The sequence below is a fragment of the Salarias fasciatus genome, chromosome 6 (genome assembly GCF_902148845.1).
Source record: "Salarias fasciatus chromosome 6, fSalaFa1.1, whole genome shotgun sequence".
Classification (NCBI taxonomy): Eukaryota; Metazoa; Chordata; class Actinopteri; order Blenniiformes; family Blenniidae; genus Salarias; species Salarias fasciatus.
The window spans coordinates 21,383,033-21,397,619 of NC_043750.1; the positions used below are offsets into that span (position 1 = coordinate 21,383,033).

General features: G+C 44.7%; 2 protein-coding genes across 2 annotated transcripts in view; one reads left to right on the forward strand and one right to left on the reverse strand.

Annotated features, from left to right (window-relative positions):
- The first annotated feature begins 402 nt into the window (after positions 1–402).
- On the forward strand, positions 403–7,837 carry LOC115390217 (SWI/SNF-related matrix-associated actin-dependent regulator of chromatin subfamily A member 5). The gene is made up of 24 exons (XM_030093989.1): positions 403–656; positions 1,756–1,881; positions 1,966–2,132; positions 2,221–2,321; positions 2,422–2,522; positions 2,644–2,823; positions 3,099–3,254; positions 3,369–3,500; positions 3,581–3,649; positions 3,758–3,867; positions 3,957–4,183; positions 4,310–4,431; positions 4,518–4,670; positions 4,888–5,020; positions 5,250–5,398; positions 5,479–5,598; positions 5,703–5,810; positions 5,900–6,013; positions 6,097–6,219; positions 6,313–6,445; positions 6,540–6,658; positions 6,764–6,976; positions 7,088–7,198; positions 7,355–7,837. Exons 1-24 carry the CDS (start codon positions 585–587, stop codon positions 7,418–7,420), a joined length of 3,105 nt encoding a protein of 1,034 aa, XP_029949849.1. The 5' UTR covers positions 403–584; the 3' UTR covers positions 7,421–7,837.
- Positions 7,838–7,924: 87 nt separating this feature from the next.
- Positions 7,925–14,587, reverse strand: part of LOC115389777 (FRAS1-related extracellular matrix protein 2-like) — a 29,809-nt gene continuing 23,146 nt past the window's right edge. Inside the window, exons 13-24 of the mRNA XM_030093353.1 lie at positions 13,454–13,612; positions 13,033–13,336; positions 12,813–12,944; positions 12,391–12,722; positions 11,991–12,183; positions 11,797–11,901; positions 11,336–11,463; positions 11,060–11,194; positions 10,842–10,968; positions 10,556–10,743; positions 9,462–9,608; positions 7,925–9,383 (exon numbers count right to left, since the gene is read on the reverse strand). Of these exons, the coding sequence (XP_029949213.1) occupies positions 8,817–9,383; positions 9,462–9,608; positions 10,556–10,743; positions 10,842–10,968; positions 11,060–11,194; positions 11,336–11,463; positions 11,797–11,901; positions 11,991–12,183; positions 12,391–12,722; positions 12,813–12,944; positions 13,033–13,336; positions 13,454–13,612 (2,517 nt within the window). The 3' untranslated portion in view covers positions 7,925–8,816. The remainder of the gene's footprint in view (positions 9,384–9,461; positions 9,609–10,555; positions 10,744–10,841; positions 10,969–11,059; positions 11,195–11,335; positions 11,464–11,796; positions 11,902–11,990; positions 12,184–12,390; positions 12,723–12,812; positions 12,945–13,032; positions 13,337–13,453; positions 13,613–14,587) is intronic.

The window sequence follows — 14,587 nt, forward strand, 5'->3', positions numbered from 1 at the left end:
CATTTTGTTTATCTAACCAAACTCAACACCTAAACTCATAAATGTGAGAACCGTGTTTTCTCAGTCAAGTTTGCATAGTTGTGCTTTATTCATCTATCATTTTTCAATTTTTATTTTTTTTCTTTATTTCTCCTAAAGCAATAATTCTTCCTCGCTTTAATGACATTCAAATACTCATTTTGCTTCTAATCACACTAAAGTAAATATTACATTACCTACTGCTACCCCTGGTGCTTTGAAAAACGTGTAATGTGCCAAAATTTTACTAAAATTGCAGCCATTATATTGATTAATAAATTAAAAAACAAACAACAAAACAGTGATTTCCGACAGTCCCTGAAGTTAGCATCATCAAATCTCGCGATAGAACACGATACCGGCTACGCGGGTACTATACGCGAGAAGAATCTTGCTAGCGCGAACGTGCTGCGTGTTTCCGACCGGCGAGTCTTTCATTAAGAACAACAGGATAGTTTCTGTTTCCCGGGAAAAAGTTCTATCGTCTCCGGCGGATCTTGTACAGCACCAAACGGGGAACCTAAATCCGGACTATACTCCTGAATCGAAAGGGAAAATAAAGGAAAATGTCCGAAAGTGGCAACTGCGCGGAACAGCGGGAAGAGCAGCCTGAACTTGAGGAAACCGGAGGAGTGGAGGTAACGTACAAACTGGGCTTTGTCTGCTCTCGGCGGGGAGTTTATATCTCACAAACCAGCCACTCGGGGCCGTGACTCAGTAGCCAACAGTCCTACTCTGTCATGTGGCTTGAATCCACCTGTGTTAAACTTTCTATGTGGACAGGCGTGTGTGATGAGTGAGCCAGTTAGCCTGTTGTTAGCTAGCGGTGGTTCTGTCCCTCTATGCAGGGACGTTACAGTTCTGTTTCATAAGCACTAGCTTAGCCCTGCTAGCTCCGCGCCGATCGCTACTGGAAAACTTCCCGCTACTCTTTGTTTACGCTCAAGCTACAGTCTCTCAGACGCTTTAGCATCCCTTCGCTGGCTCGTCCGCTTTGATGACAAAAGGATAGTACCGATAGCTGTTGTTGTTGGTGAGAGATACAGCATGGCTTCGGCTGCGCTTTGTCTCCAGTTCCGATCAAACACGAAGAAACCCGAATGACTTTCAGGCAGGATGGCACAAGCCTTACACACCAAAACTAAGTTGAAATGCTGCATTACTAGGAAATATACTTCAAACGCAGGCAATGGGAATAACGGTAAACGTAGAAGGTGTAACACAATCCAGTACAAATCTCAGATTATATCACACAGAACTTTAATAAAACACCTTTTGAGGTATATGAAATCAATTGTACTTGTTTCAGCTCTCTGTTCGGCTCCCACTTGCCTCTAAAGGAAGTACGGTTGTTTACAAACCTTCAGTAGACAAAAGTGTCTGTCTTGCTTTTACCACAGTAGTTCTGATACATTTCTATTATGAAAAGCAGTTATTAAGTTCCACTAAACTTACTTTACTTTGTGCGACAGCGTAGATTGTACGATTTGCAGCACCTGGGCGTATTGAGTTAAAAACAGTTGTAATAATAACAGAAAGCCTTCAGCCTCAAGACTACTCAACAAACTCTGGAATGAAAGAGATGGTCTTATATGTAACATTTCATAGCCTAGTTTTGTCATCACCACTGTATCTTCTTGAGGCTTAAGGTTTCATTCATTCATTCGTTCATTCTGCTATTGTTGGAGCTATAAACTAAACACGACTTTGTTTTGTTTTGTCTTTGCTTTGTCTCAGGAGAAATCTGACTCCTCCGATGCTGGAAAAGAGTCTTCTTCAGATGCCGGTCCTGATAGTCAGGATGCATCGTCCCCCTCCTCATCCAAAGCTAAAGATGCTACTCCAGGTTATGAGGAGAAAGTGGTGAGTACACACTCTCTGTGAGTTATTCAAGTGGCTCACCACTTTATTATCATAACTGAGTTAAAAGCCCTTTTCTTTCTGCAGCAAACAGACCGGACAAACAGATTTGAGTATCTGTTGAAGCAAACCGAGTTGTTTGCTCATTTCATCCAACCGGCTGCCCAGAAGACTCCCACCTCTCCTCTGAAGATGAAACCAGGACGTCCTCGTATCAAGAAAGATGAGAAACAGAACCTGCTCTCTGCCGGAGAGTGAGTGCAAGCATTTTGGAAGTTTATTTTAACTTTGGAATTTTACTCCCAATTATTTAACAGTTTTGTCTTTTGGGGGGTTTATTAGCAACCGGCATCGTCGCACAGAGCAGGAGGAAGATGAGGAGCTTTTGAACGAGAGCACGAAAACCACCAACGTGTGCACTCGCTTTGACGAGTCTCCCTCCTGTAAGCAACCATTTGTTTTATGTAGCATCGAATGGCATAATGAAACAATAACAAAGCTAAAGACCAATACTGACCGTTTGTTTTTCTGTCTCTTCTGCAGATGTAAAAACAGGGAAAATGAGGGACTATCAGGTCCGTGGTTTGAACTGGCTCATTTCTTTGTATGAGAACGGAATCAACGGCATCCTTGCTGATGAGATGGTGCGTAATTTCTCTGTTTTAGCTGTTGTTTTTGTAATTCTGAATCTGGATTTGATTTCCTGTTGGTTTGTTTATTTGTTTGTTTCTACATGCTGCCTCACAAAATAATTTTCCTCTGCAGGGACTGGGGAAAACTCTTCAGACAATTGCCCTGCTGGGTTACATGAAGCACTACAGAAACATCCCTGGCCCTCACATGGTTCTGGTGCCGAAGTCCACCCTCTACAACTGGATGAATGAGTTCAAGCGATGGGTGCCTTCGCTTCGCGCCGTCTGCCTGATCGGAGACAGAGACGAGAGGGTAGGCAGGGTCACCGTGTTGTGATGTGATGTTTTAATTTCAGTCAGATTTCTTGAATGGTTTTGCCTGTGTTGCAGTGGATATGAAAATTTGACATATTGTTGTAATTGTTGATGCTTAATGTATTTGTGACCGCTAGACTAGTCACTTGTGTTGCAGTGCATTTAAGATGGGTTTTATTGGTCTCCCTGCATGTCTAGAAACACAATTTCTGTTTGAAATCTGTCAGTTCTGTATTCCTTGTTAAAGAGATCAGATGTCTTTGCTTCGTTCAGACCGCCCTGATCAGAGATGTGCTGCTGCCGGGAGAGTGGGACGTGTGCGTCACATCCTACGAGATGCTCATCATCGAAAAGGCCGTGTTCAAGAAGTTCAACTGGAGATACCTGGTCATCGATGAAGCTCACAGGATCAAGAACGAGAAGTCAAAGGTCAGGGGAGTCACCAAACTTATCTATACACTGTTTTACACACTTCGATCCAGAGTTTTCACTTCAGTGTAGTCAGTTTATTAAAGAAAAAAAACTGTCTTTGCTTCCCTGCAGCTCTCAGAAATTGTGCGTGAATTCAAGACCACTAATCGTCTGTTACTGACTGGAACGCCGCTGCAAAACAACCTCCACGAGCTGTGGGCTCTGCTGAACTTCCTGCTTCCAGATGTTTTCAACTCAGCAGAGGTAAGAGCTGGAGACGAGGCAAAGTATAGGAGAAGAAATCAGTGGTTTGACTTGATGAATAATTTTGTTTTTGCTCTCAGGATTTTGATTCCTGGTTTGACACAAACAACTGTTTGGGTGATCAGAAGCTGGTTGAACGTCTTCACACTGTATGTATCGACTCCTACTTAGCAAATGTCCGTACATTCAAATGAATGTTGTTCTCATTTTCATTAAGGGACTGAATGAAATGGCTTCTTTTTTTCCCCCTTCCTCAGGTTCTACGTCCTTTCCTGCTCCGTCGTATCAAAGCAGATGTAGAAAAAACTCTGCTCCCCAAAAAAGAAATCAAGATGTATGTGGGGCTGAGTAAAATGCAGCGAGAGTGGTCAGTATCTTCATTTGTGCTCCACATCTTGACCATGTCAAAGTTCAAATGACCCCGGAGGCTGAAAGTAGTTTGTTGCACCTCATCAGGTACACAAAGATCCTCATGAAGGACATCGACATCCTGAATTCAGCAGGCAAAATGGACAAGATGCGTCTGCTGAACGTCCTCATGCAGCTGAGGAAATGCTGCAACCACCCGTACCTGTTTGACGGAGCCGAGCCGGGTCCCCCCTACACTACTGACCTCCACCTGGTGGTCAACAGCGGCAAGATGGTGGTGCTGGACAAGCTGCTGCCCAAGATGAAGGAGCAAGGTGTGAGGATTGTCCAGAGGATCATTGCACAAGATCACACACGATCGTCATTAGATATTTTCTTGAGATCAGTTCAATAGCACGGTTCAATGTGTGCATTAACTAACATCCATCTCTCTTTCTTAGGTTCACGTGTGCTCATCTTCAGTCAGATGACCAGGGTGCTGGACATCTTGGAGGACTACTGCATGTGGAGGAACTACGGCTACTGCCGCCTGGATGGCCAGACGCCACACGAGGAGAGACAGGTGAGTCCCGGTTGCTTCAGCTGACGGGTGGCAGATGAGTCGTTCGATAGGAATCGAGCACAAACTGTCTTATCTCACATCAACAGATTTCCATCAATGCATACAATGAGCCCAACAGCTCGAAGTTCATCTTCATGCTGAGCACCAGAGCTGGTGGCCTGGGGATCAACCTGGCTACAGCTGATGTGGTCATCCTCTACGACTCGGACTGGAACCCACAGGTGGACCTGCAGGCCATGGTGAGTCCTTTCCACTGTGTGGAGAGCAGAACAGCTTAGGCTAAATCTACCTAAATAAGGAACACTATTCCAGGAAACATTGTTATTTTTTAATAAACCGCTTGTGTATTTTTCAGACATTACTTTCACTCCATCATCTGATTCTCTTAACAGTAGAAGCGGACACTACGATTCTGTTCAGAGGGACGATGCTTAAACTCTTGTTGTTTCACGTCAGGATCGAGCTCACAGGATCGGTCAGCAGAAGCAGGTCCGTGTTTTCCGTTTCATCACTGAGAACACAGTGGAGGAGAGGATCGTGGAGAGGGCAGAGATGAAACTGCGCCTGGACTCCATTGTTATCCAACAAGGTAAGCTGTGGCTTACAGTCAGCCCGGTGGTAGAAACTTCTTCTTCTATTGTCCTCTTGTCGGCTTCTTGGTTATTTTCGTAACAAGAAGTTTTGCAGTGACTGGAGCGAAGCTTTTTCACAGCAAGGTGCTTTTAAGAAGTAATCAAAATACAAATAAGTAAATGTTGGGTACATGTCTTCCTGCACTTTAAGAATTGCCGCTTACATCTCTATTTCTTCTCCATCAGGACGACTTGTGGATCCGAGTGCCAACAAGCTGGGGAAGGATGAGATGCTGTCCATCATCCGTCACGGTGCCACACACGTATTTGCATCCAAAGAGAGCGAGATCACAGACGACGACATCGACGCCATCCTGGAGCGAGGGGAGCGAAAGGTGACTTTAGATCACGGCAGCAATGCTGGATAACAACTGCTGCTACTGTTTATTAATGGTTTTGTAATGTTGTGTACAAGACGATGGAGATGAAGGAGAAGCTGTCATCGCTGGGGGAGAGCTCGCTCAGGAACTTCACGATGGACACAGAGAACAGTGTGTACAATTTTGAGGGCGAAGACTACAGAGAGAAGAAAAAGGTAACAAGACGAGCCAACATCAGTATTTGACTTGGAACAGCTCTTTGTTTCTTCCCAAGAAGGTTGTGTCTTTACTTTTCTTTCCGCTCCCTCTCATCACTCAGGTCATTACCAACTGGATTGAGCCACCCAAGAGAGAAAGGAAAGCCAACTACGCTGTGGACGCCTATTTCAGAGAAGCTCTGCGAGTCAGTGAGCCCAAAGCACCAAAGGTAGGACCAGATCACTCTACAAACACTGAAGATGTAAAGAATGAAAAACGTATAGTTAGAATATCGTTCTGATGGTTTCCTTTTCCCAGGCTCCTCGTCCTCCCAAGCAGCCGAACGTCCAGGACTTCCAGTTCTTCCCTCCACGTCTTTTCGAGCTTCTCGAGAAGGAAATCCTGTTTTACAGAAAGACCATAGGATACAAGGTACGGACCGGAGCTCTGTCACTGACAGAATATAACTGTCAATGTTGATAGATGAGCGTTAATCCCTGGCTGCTTCTGTTCAGGTTCCCCGCAATCCAGACATGCCCAACTCGGCTCAGGTTCAGAAGGAGGAGCAGGCCAAGATCGATGAGGCCGAGGCGCTCTCTGAGGAGGAGCTGGAGGAGAAGGAGAACCTTCTCCAACAGGTATACATCATTTTCACACAGTGCAGCCAGTTTACAATGAAGTAACAGACAATGAGCAGCTTTGAATATTGACCAGCTTCACTCTGTTTGCAGGGATTTACGATCTGGAACAAACGCGACTTTAACCAGTTCATCAAAGCCAATGAGAAGTGGGGGCGAGATGACATTGAAAACATTGCACGAGAAGTGGAGGGAAAAACTCCAGAGGAAGTTATGGAATATTCCGGTGATTAAACTCTTCATTTCTTAACAAATCCACAAACGCTGAGCATTTTATTTCCCATGTTTTGTGACTTTAACGTTTGTCTCTCTTTTGCCAGCTGTGTTCTGGGAGCGCTGCAATGAACTGCAGGATATTGAAAAGATCATGGCCCAGATAGAAAGAGGAGAAGCCAGGATTCAGAGGCGGATCAGCATCAAGAAAGCTCTGGATTCAAAGGTACCGGGCCTGCAGCCATTTTGGCTTTCCACCTGTTTAAATGTGTATGATCTCACCACTGCGTCATCAACTCTTACTCAATGCATTTCTCATCTCCGCATCCAGATCGGTCGCTACAAGGCTCCTTTCCATCAGCTCCGCATCTCATATGGAACCAACAAAGGCAAGAACTACACAGAGGAGGAGGACCGTTTCCTCATCTGTATGCTCCACAAGCTGGGCTTCGATAAGGAGAGCGTGTACGACGAGCTCCGCCAGTGCATCCGCAACTCACCTCAGTTCCGCTTCGACTGGTTCCTCAAATCCAGGACTGCCATGGTGAGTACTGTCTGCATGCGCTGACTTTTCCACTTTGATGCTTTCATTCATACGTTGATGTGTTTTTGGTTTTTTTCTTCTTCAATCTGTATGTTTTTGTTTGTTGTGTAGGAGCTCCAGAGGCGATGCAACACTCTGATCACACTGATAGAGCGAGAGAACATGGAGCTGGAGGAGAGGGAGAAGGCTGAGAAGAAGAAACGTGGCCCAAAGACCGGTTCAGTAAGTCACAATTCCATCAGCGTTTACTGGAGTAAAACTATGGTTTCTAAAGTTTTAGTGGCTTAATGCATTTCCAAATGAAAGCAAGCCTTCTGTTACTCTTCAAAGAGATCGAATAAAACTGGTGACATTTTCTAATAACTTTTCTGTTTATAGGCCCAGAAACGGAAGTCGGAGGGAACCGCAGACGGCCGGGGACGCAGAAAAAAGCTCAAGTTGTGAATCTGTTGACATCCTGCAGTGTCAGCATTTGAGAGCGGCGGCCAGCTCCGGTGTCTTTAGTCCTGGTGTCTGTGACAATGTACTGTGTAAAAAAGAAAAAAAAGAAAAAAATTCCCTGATGGACCGACCTGGTTGTATTAGGTGTTAGAAAGTACTCCTTTTTACAAGCCTGCCTTGTTGTCACTTACCTAAACACTGCAGCTGTGCTGGTTTAGTTTTTGGTTGCTAGATTTTTTTTTTTTTTTTTTTTTGTACTAGTACTTAATTGGATTACATGTATTTATGCCTGTTGGTTGTACCACATTCCATTGCTTGAAACAATATGTACCCTCTTTATTTTTAAGAATTCATTTGTTCTTATGTGGAGTAGAAAATGTCATTGTTGAGCTTTTCAAATAAACCACCATTTTTTTTTAATAAAAAGGCCACGTGCACTCTGTAAATCAGACACTGATTCAAAAAAAAAAAAGACATTTATATTTGGCAGTTTCAGTGTACATACATCCAAACGCTTAAAATCCTCACAATATGAATAGGTCAAAACAGTGGGCACATTGTTTTATATGATCTGTCACCTGTAGAGGAAATGTTTATTCTGCACTTATTTTTTTCTGTACTTGATCAACAAAGATTTTAGAGTTCTTAATTTTTTTTTTTTTCAAGTTTCACCAGGGTGTAGTAATACCTTTTCTCATAGTCCTATATTGATATGTACACAGATAGCTTTGCATTTGATTTCAGCCACAAAATGTATAAAAATGAAATTCTGCATTCTCAAGACTAAAATAACATTTACAATCCCTTTGAGTGACTCCGTCGTGGTACTATTATCAGCAGTGGTCACACAGACTGCGAAAATTCATCAGTCACATTATCATTCAATTGGATCAGTTTCATCTAACATTCAAGCCATTTCGCTTTACTCTTCATACAACAAAATGATGATTTTGGAGAAATTACAGTAATAATAAAAAAAAAATAAAATTTAAGTGTGAATGTAGAAAAAATGGTTTCCGTTCATGAAATCCAGGCAAAGTTGTCATTTACTCACTAATTCATTTCACTGACTACATTGCATGCATCTGCGAACACTCCACAAAGAGCAATATTTTACAACTTGGCATACTGAAACAGGAGAGAATCATTGATAGGGGCTTTTACATACAGCATGTTTTTGCATAGACTGCACCTAACCTGCAGTACAGTGAAAATCTAAAACTTATCAGAGATCAGTAAGCCTCAAAGCTGTTACATTCTCTGTGTGTGGGCCCTAAGCACCAACATCCTTTCTCTGTCCGCAGGCCTTACTGGGCTCCATTCAGTGCTACACAAGTTGGGCATCGAAGGCACAGTGGTGGGGAAGACTATCAAAGTCTTTTGAAGGGGAAGACAGATTTTACACCTCAGAGCTGTCTGAGCTGCTCCACATATTCGCTGGGCTGCGACTGTAGCCGCTGTAGGCGGATGAAGTGGAAGTGGCATAAGGGGGGAACTGGCTCTTCTTTTCACGCTTCTTGCGCCACAGCAGCAGGACGATGATGGTGACAATGATGCAGATGAGGAGGATCAGACCTGCAATTCCCACCAGCATGGGCACGGTGGTGGAGTCAGCAGGCTCTCTCCCCGAACTCTCCAGCAGGGGGCGCTCCAGGAGAGAGTCGCGGTTCGGGGACCAGGGCTGGCGCTGGCTGACCACCACACGGTCAGCTCGGTCCAAAGCTATGTGCTGGATGTTGGTGCCCCGGTTGTTGTCGACACCGATGTCCTGGGCCAGAGCGGGACCGGAGAAGGACGAAGCGGCCCGACGGTGGCGAGAGACTGCACTGGAGGTGTCCGGTTGCTCGAACGTGGAGATACTGTGATGCAGGTACTCCAGGCTACGTTTACCAATGTTGCGGTTGGCATTTTCTCTGGAGCGGACAGTGTAGATGGCATGGATGAACCATTCTCGACCAGCAGCCACCTGAAGGATAGAATACCTTAATTCTTTTTTTCTCTTTGTATGAAATGAACCTGATGCAGGGAGAGAAATATACTATACCTGGAAAAGTGGAGAGGAAGACAGGGTGAAGCCATCTGACCCTGGCTGTCTGATCAGGGACAGAGCTCCAGGTGTGTCCAAGGCGAGCGTGGCTTTGAAAGATACGTCTCCAAATGCAACAGCTTGAGTCTCCGGCTGGGCTTTATCCTGCAAGACAACAAACGTATTCAGCCACTACCTTCACACTCATTTGCCTTCTACATCTCCCGTGGGTTGTGAATATTTTTCCCCAATGTCAGCTGCGGTCTGCCCTATGCTGTAGTGGAACCAGAGTGGGGGCAAGGGGGCGGTCACCCCAGGGCCCACAAGGGCATTGGGCCCCGTTTCATGTGAAGTGTTCACATTTACTCGTAAATAAATTCTTATAATAAAATGTGCAGTGTGTGCGAGAAGGTATACGCCTATGATTGTGGGCTCCAATTTGCCAATTCTTACATTACGACTGTCCATGAATGCATCAGAGCTGTAAGCCAGCGCTGATTAGCTGTGCGGCATGAACGAGTTTTTTTCTTTGCACTTGATCTGAACTCTTTGGAGGGAAGTTAAACAGTATGCTAAACACTATGCTAACAGCTAGCGGTACTACCCAAAACCTAACATCGGAGCCACTGGTGAGTCAGTGAAACCTTCAAAAATATTATCTTTATCAGAATGCTGTGGCCTTAAACACCCTATTTGAATGTGCCTTGTGTTGCCCTCAACTATAAGAGACCGCCGAGTCTATTTATTTTTTTCTAATATACGTGAATTCCAAAAGATATAGATAGCTGTGTCTATATCTATCTGAATAGATTGTGTAATTTTAGACCAGCTGTGTTCATTTTATATTTAAGCTGTATCAAAGATGGTACAGATTTAGCCCGTGAGTTTTTAATCTCAGTTTTCAGCACCATGGACAGCGGACGCTCTGAGATTGACACTTGTATTAATTTTACCATTCAAACAATACCTCATGCTACCATCAAACGACACACTGGGCGCGTCGAGAATGCTCCGCCCCCTCTGTACTGAGACCCACGCTCCGCCTCTGGCCCTATGTTGGGTGAAGTGTGTGTATCGGTGGTGGATGAGTCAATGGATGTGAGACATCTTACCAGAATCTTGAACCTGTACAGCAGAGATGGGGCATCTGCCAGGCAGCCATACTCCTTGTTTGTAGGGTTGTACTTGGGAACGTAGCCATCAGCTCCAGTGCAAAGGAAAACCTTCTCAATGCTGCAAGAGAAGGACTCGCCCAGGTTCTGGACAGGATCCACCATCACACGGCCATATATCATGGAGCCTGGAAAAAAAGAGGGGAGAAGAATTAGGAGACTCTTTTGAGTGTCTGATTGTAACTGTGATGTTACTGTTCGCCACTAGATGGCAGAAGTACACTACCTTCTGAAAAAGCAGCGTCAGTCCCTTCCCCAAAACCCATGGAGCCGTCAGACAACCACAGCTCCCTCTTGGACAGCAGGAACATCTGAGTGTTGAGGCTGAACTCTGCTGCTACAGGGTCACTCACCTTCACAGAAAAAATGTGCACAGAGCAGATGATAGTTTGAGCAACATGCAGGATTACAATGAATTCAGTCATTCAGTCGAGCGACTCTAACCTGCTGGAAACGGATGTCCATATCAAACGTAAGAGGCTCTCGTGGGTGGCAGACAGGTGGGATACTGAACTCCCCATTAGGAGACGCAATACAGGGGGTCAGTTTGACCGTGTAGGTCCCAGAGTAGTCTCGCACCTACAAGTAACACACATGCACACACACACACACACACACACACACACATACACACAAAGGAATAACTTTAAAACTGCTCATTTTCTTACTGCCTTCACTTCTTTCTTATAAGATAAAAAAATAAATAAAAAAATGTCTCACTGCAAAATCAGAGACAAAACTCCACTGCTGCATTGGCTGGTTGTATGTGGGCTCAGTCCTGACTAGGGCGAGCGTGAACGTCAGCCCAGGGTGGTCAGCACACATCACCATGGATGACACGCTGGTCCCTAAAAACAAACATGTATACAGTCATATATCTTCACAGGCGCATTTTGTGCGACCTACACCAGTGACAGTGTCAACCACATTATTTATAGAGTGACCTCTCACATTGTTCTGAGCCGCTTGCAGCCTAACTGTACATGCTGCAGGGTCATTCTGACATTTGCTGAAATGACCCCCAGCACTTTCACACAGGAAGACCCCAGAGGTGCAACTCCAGAAATAGATGAAGAGGGGATGTGGACCACAGGGTAATCTAATAGGAGGCTGCTTGTATAGAATGACCCCACAGGATGAGATTGGTGTGTGTGATGTCTGTGCGGGTGTCACTCTCATACCTGGATGAGACATAACAAACTGGCCCCTGAAGCGTGCCTCGGTCTTGAAGTTGACGACAAGTCGTCCCTCCTCGTTTATGCGCATGCTGGTAGGATACATGGCTCCTGTGGGGACATAATAATAACAGATTGATATTTCTGTCTTTTTCCCCATCTGTGAAGATGTACAGCAAACGATATCAGTGAAAGCATACCTTGCAGTTCTGCCTCAGGTGGACTGCCAATGCCGTCCTGCCACAGAATCGCCGTGTCGTACACAAACGTGAGTTTGAGCTCTGACTGCAGGTCAAAGTGCTGCCAGCCTCCGACGGCCACCGGAGAGTGGAAGACATAGGACACAAACAGAGGGACGCGCAGAGTCACGTAGGACTGGACCAGGTTAAGTACCTAGACAAGGGGCAAAAATGGAGACAACTGCATCACGAGGTACTTCGTCTCCTTCGTTAACCAGATGCACGTTGCCGTTAGATCATATACATGTTTTTGTCACCTCCTAATTTCAATTAGGTGTGACCAATCTGATCAGAAAGAGGTGTTTACATGATGCCTTGTTAACTGGATCTTAAAACTTTAAAACCTGTATTTATTTCCTACCTGTCCGTCAGTGCCGATGGAGCCCCCACAGTCATTGAGCAGCTCGGACATGTCGTAGTAGCTGGTGAACTCCCACAGACATGCCTCTAAGTTGAGGTTCCTGTAGAAGCGCAGGGAGTTTGTTGAACGCATGATGGGACTGTACTGATAGGGCGAAGTTTCCCCGATGATTTCAGGGTTCTTTGTCGCATCTGTGATGAAGCCATAGCCGGTCTGGATTTCATTGAAATCCAGCAGGTTGGAGCAGCGGTGGTTGCCCACACGTGTGCCGTCTGGACTCAGGGTGAGCTCGAAGTTGGATAGAGGTCTCGTGGAGATGACGGGCAACATGCCTGTTAGGGGAGTAAGGTTTGGTCTTGTTACACTGGATATTTTGTGCTGAAGTAGATGAAAATAAGAGGTGGACAAGAGGTGCTGCTCACCATCCATGTGAGGCATGTTGACAGTGAGTTTGATGAGATTGGGGAAGTCTGGATCATCTGGGCCTGTGTAGCGAATCTTTGCAGAGAAAGGTTCAGCACCAACTGTACCTTGTATCCGAGGCTGACACATACCTGCACAGAATTACAGCCACATTAACAAGTTATCCAACATACAGTATATGTCTTCATCTCCTCAAAATGATGTCTAACTTCCACTTGCCTTCCTCTTTACTGATGATAAAAATGGGACTGGACAGTTCGAGGCCTGCATCTCCATTGGCATTGAAGGCTCTGGCAGCACACTGAACCCTGGAGCCAGCCTGGAAGTAGATTGAATCCAAAGTGATGGACTTTGTGTTGGTGAAGAAGGTGTTGGTGTCCACCTCCCGCATGGGGCTGGTCACTCCGTCGGATCCGGTGGGGGCACTGATCAGCCAGCGGTACTGCGTGAGAGTGTCGTTGATGTTCTCCGCAGCGCAAATGGAGCCCGTCTTATCGAAGTCGTGGTACTTGGGGTTGCAAGCCTGTAAAGAGGATAAATATGAGAACAATGTCAATTTAATGGCAAAAAATTATCTGAAAAAATTATTACAACTTAGACTTATAAAGTGCTGGTAGAGTTCAGAAGTGCACCGACTTACCGTCACACACACAACCGGGTATCCATTGGGTGGATTAGGCCTGTCTTTGGTTTTAGCAGTGTCGTCATACATGAGCAGGGAAACCACATGGGGAACCGCAGGGAACGTGACATCTGCTACACTGTCCATCTCTTCGATGTAAACAATGGCCTTGTTCATCTATCAACAGGAGAGAATTCATTTTCAGGTTGACGACTTTGAAAAGGAACACTGAATCAGATATGAGGCACACGAGGCAATTATATCTATTCTGTTAGACCTGTTGAATACTTTCAGGATGAAAGTTAAACCACATTACTACCAGATGTCAATGGTGAATATCAAATAAAAAATGTAATTCTAAGTTCACTTTAAGAAATAAAATGATTATGACACACACATTGATGAAATGAACAAAGACACCTTTACAGAGACAGAGAGATACTTTACATTGAATGAGTTTAACTCCTCTTCTAGAGAGGATTGCAATTTTTGTGGCCACATTTGAGGAAGCAAACTTGAGCACTTTTTATGGCTTCTGAGTATTTGTTAAGCACGATAACATTTTAAAAATGGCTCTTGTGGCCTTTGGTTGTCTCTGGGTACCTGGCCTATGAATTGTGGGGGAAACTAGAGCCTGTGAAGCATGTGACCTATCCTTCAGGGTCAGAAATCATGATGTTTAGATATCAGCACTGTCAGCAATGCAAACCTCAAGTGTCTACTCTCCTTTAAAGGCCAAATTCCTGATGTGCTTTGCAAATTTCAAGTTGTTTATTTAATATATTTTACACCTCCAAGTTAAGGTCATGCAGGTTTGAAGCTATCTCACAGAAAGTGGGTGAAAGTCAGGATCGACTCTGGAGAGTCGAGTGAGAGGAAGCAAACATAACATAAGCAATGCAAGCACAGGGAGAATATGCAAACTCTCTCAATGTAGCTTTTCTGTTCTTGGGTCCTGTCCAGTTCTTGACATATATGAGAAAACGTAATGACTTTTCAAATTTTAAAGTGACACAGACAAGTTATTATCAAGAATAATGACACTTGGAATATTTTCAAATTCCCCACCTTTGATTCAATATTGTCCAAAGCAAATCTATTCACTATGCCATTGTTTTGATAAGCATATTTGGATGAAGATACAGCTAGAGA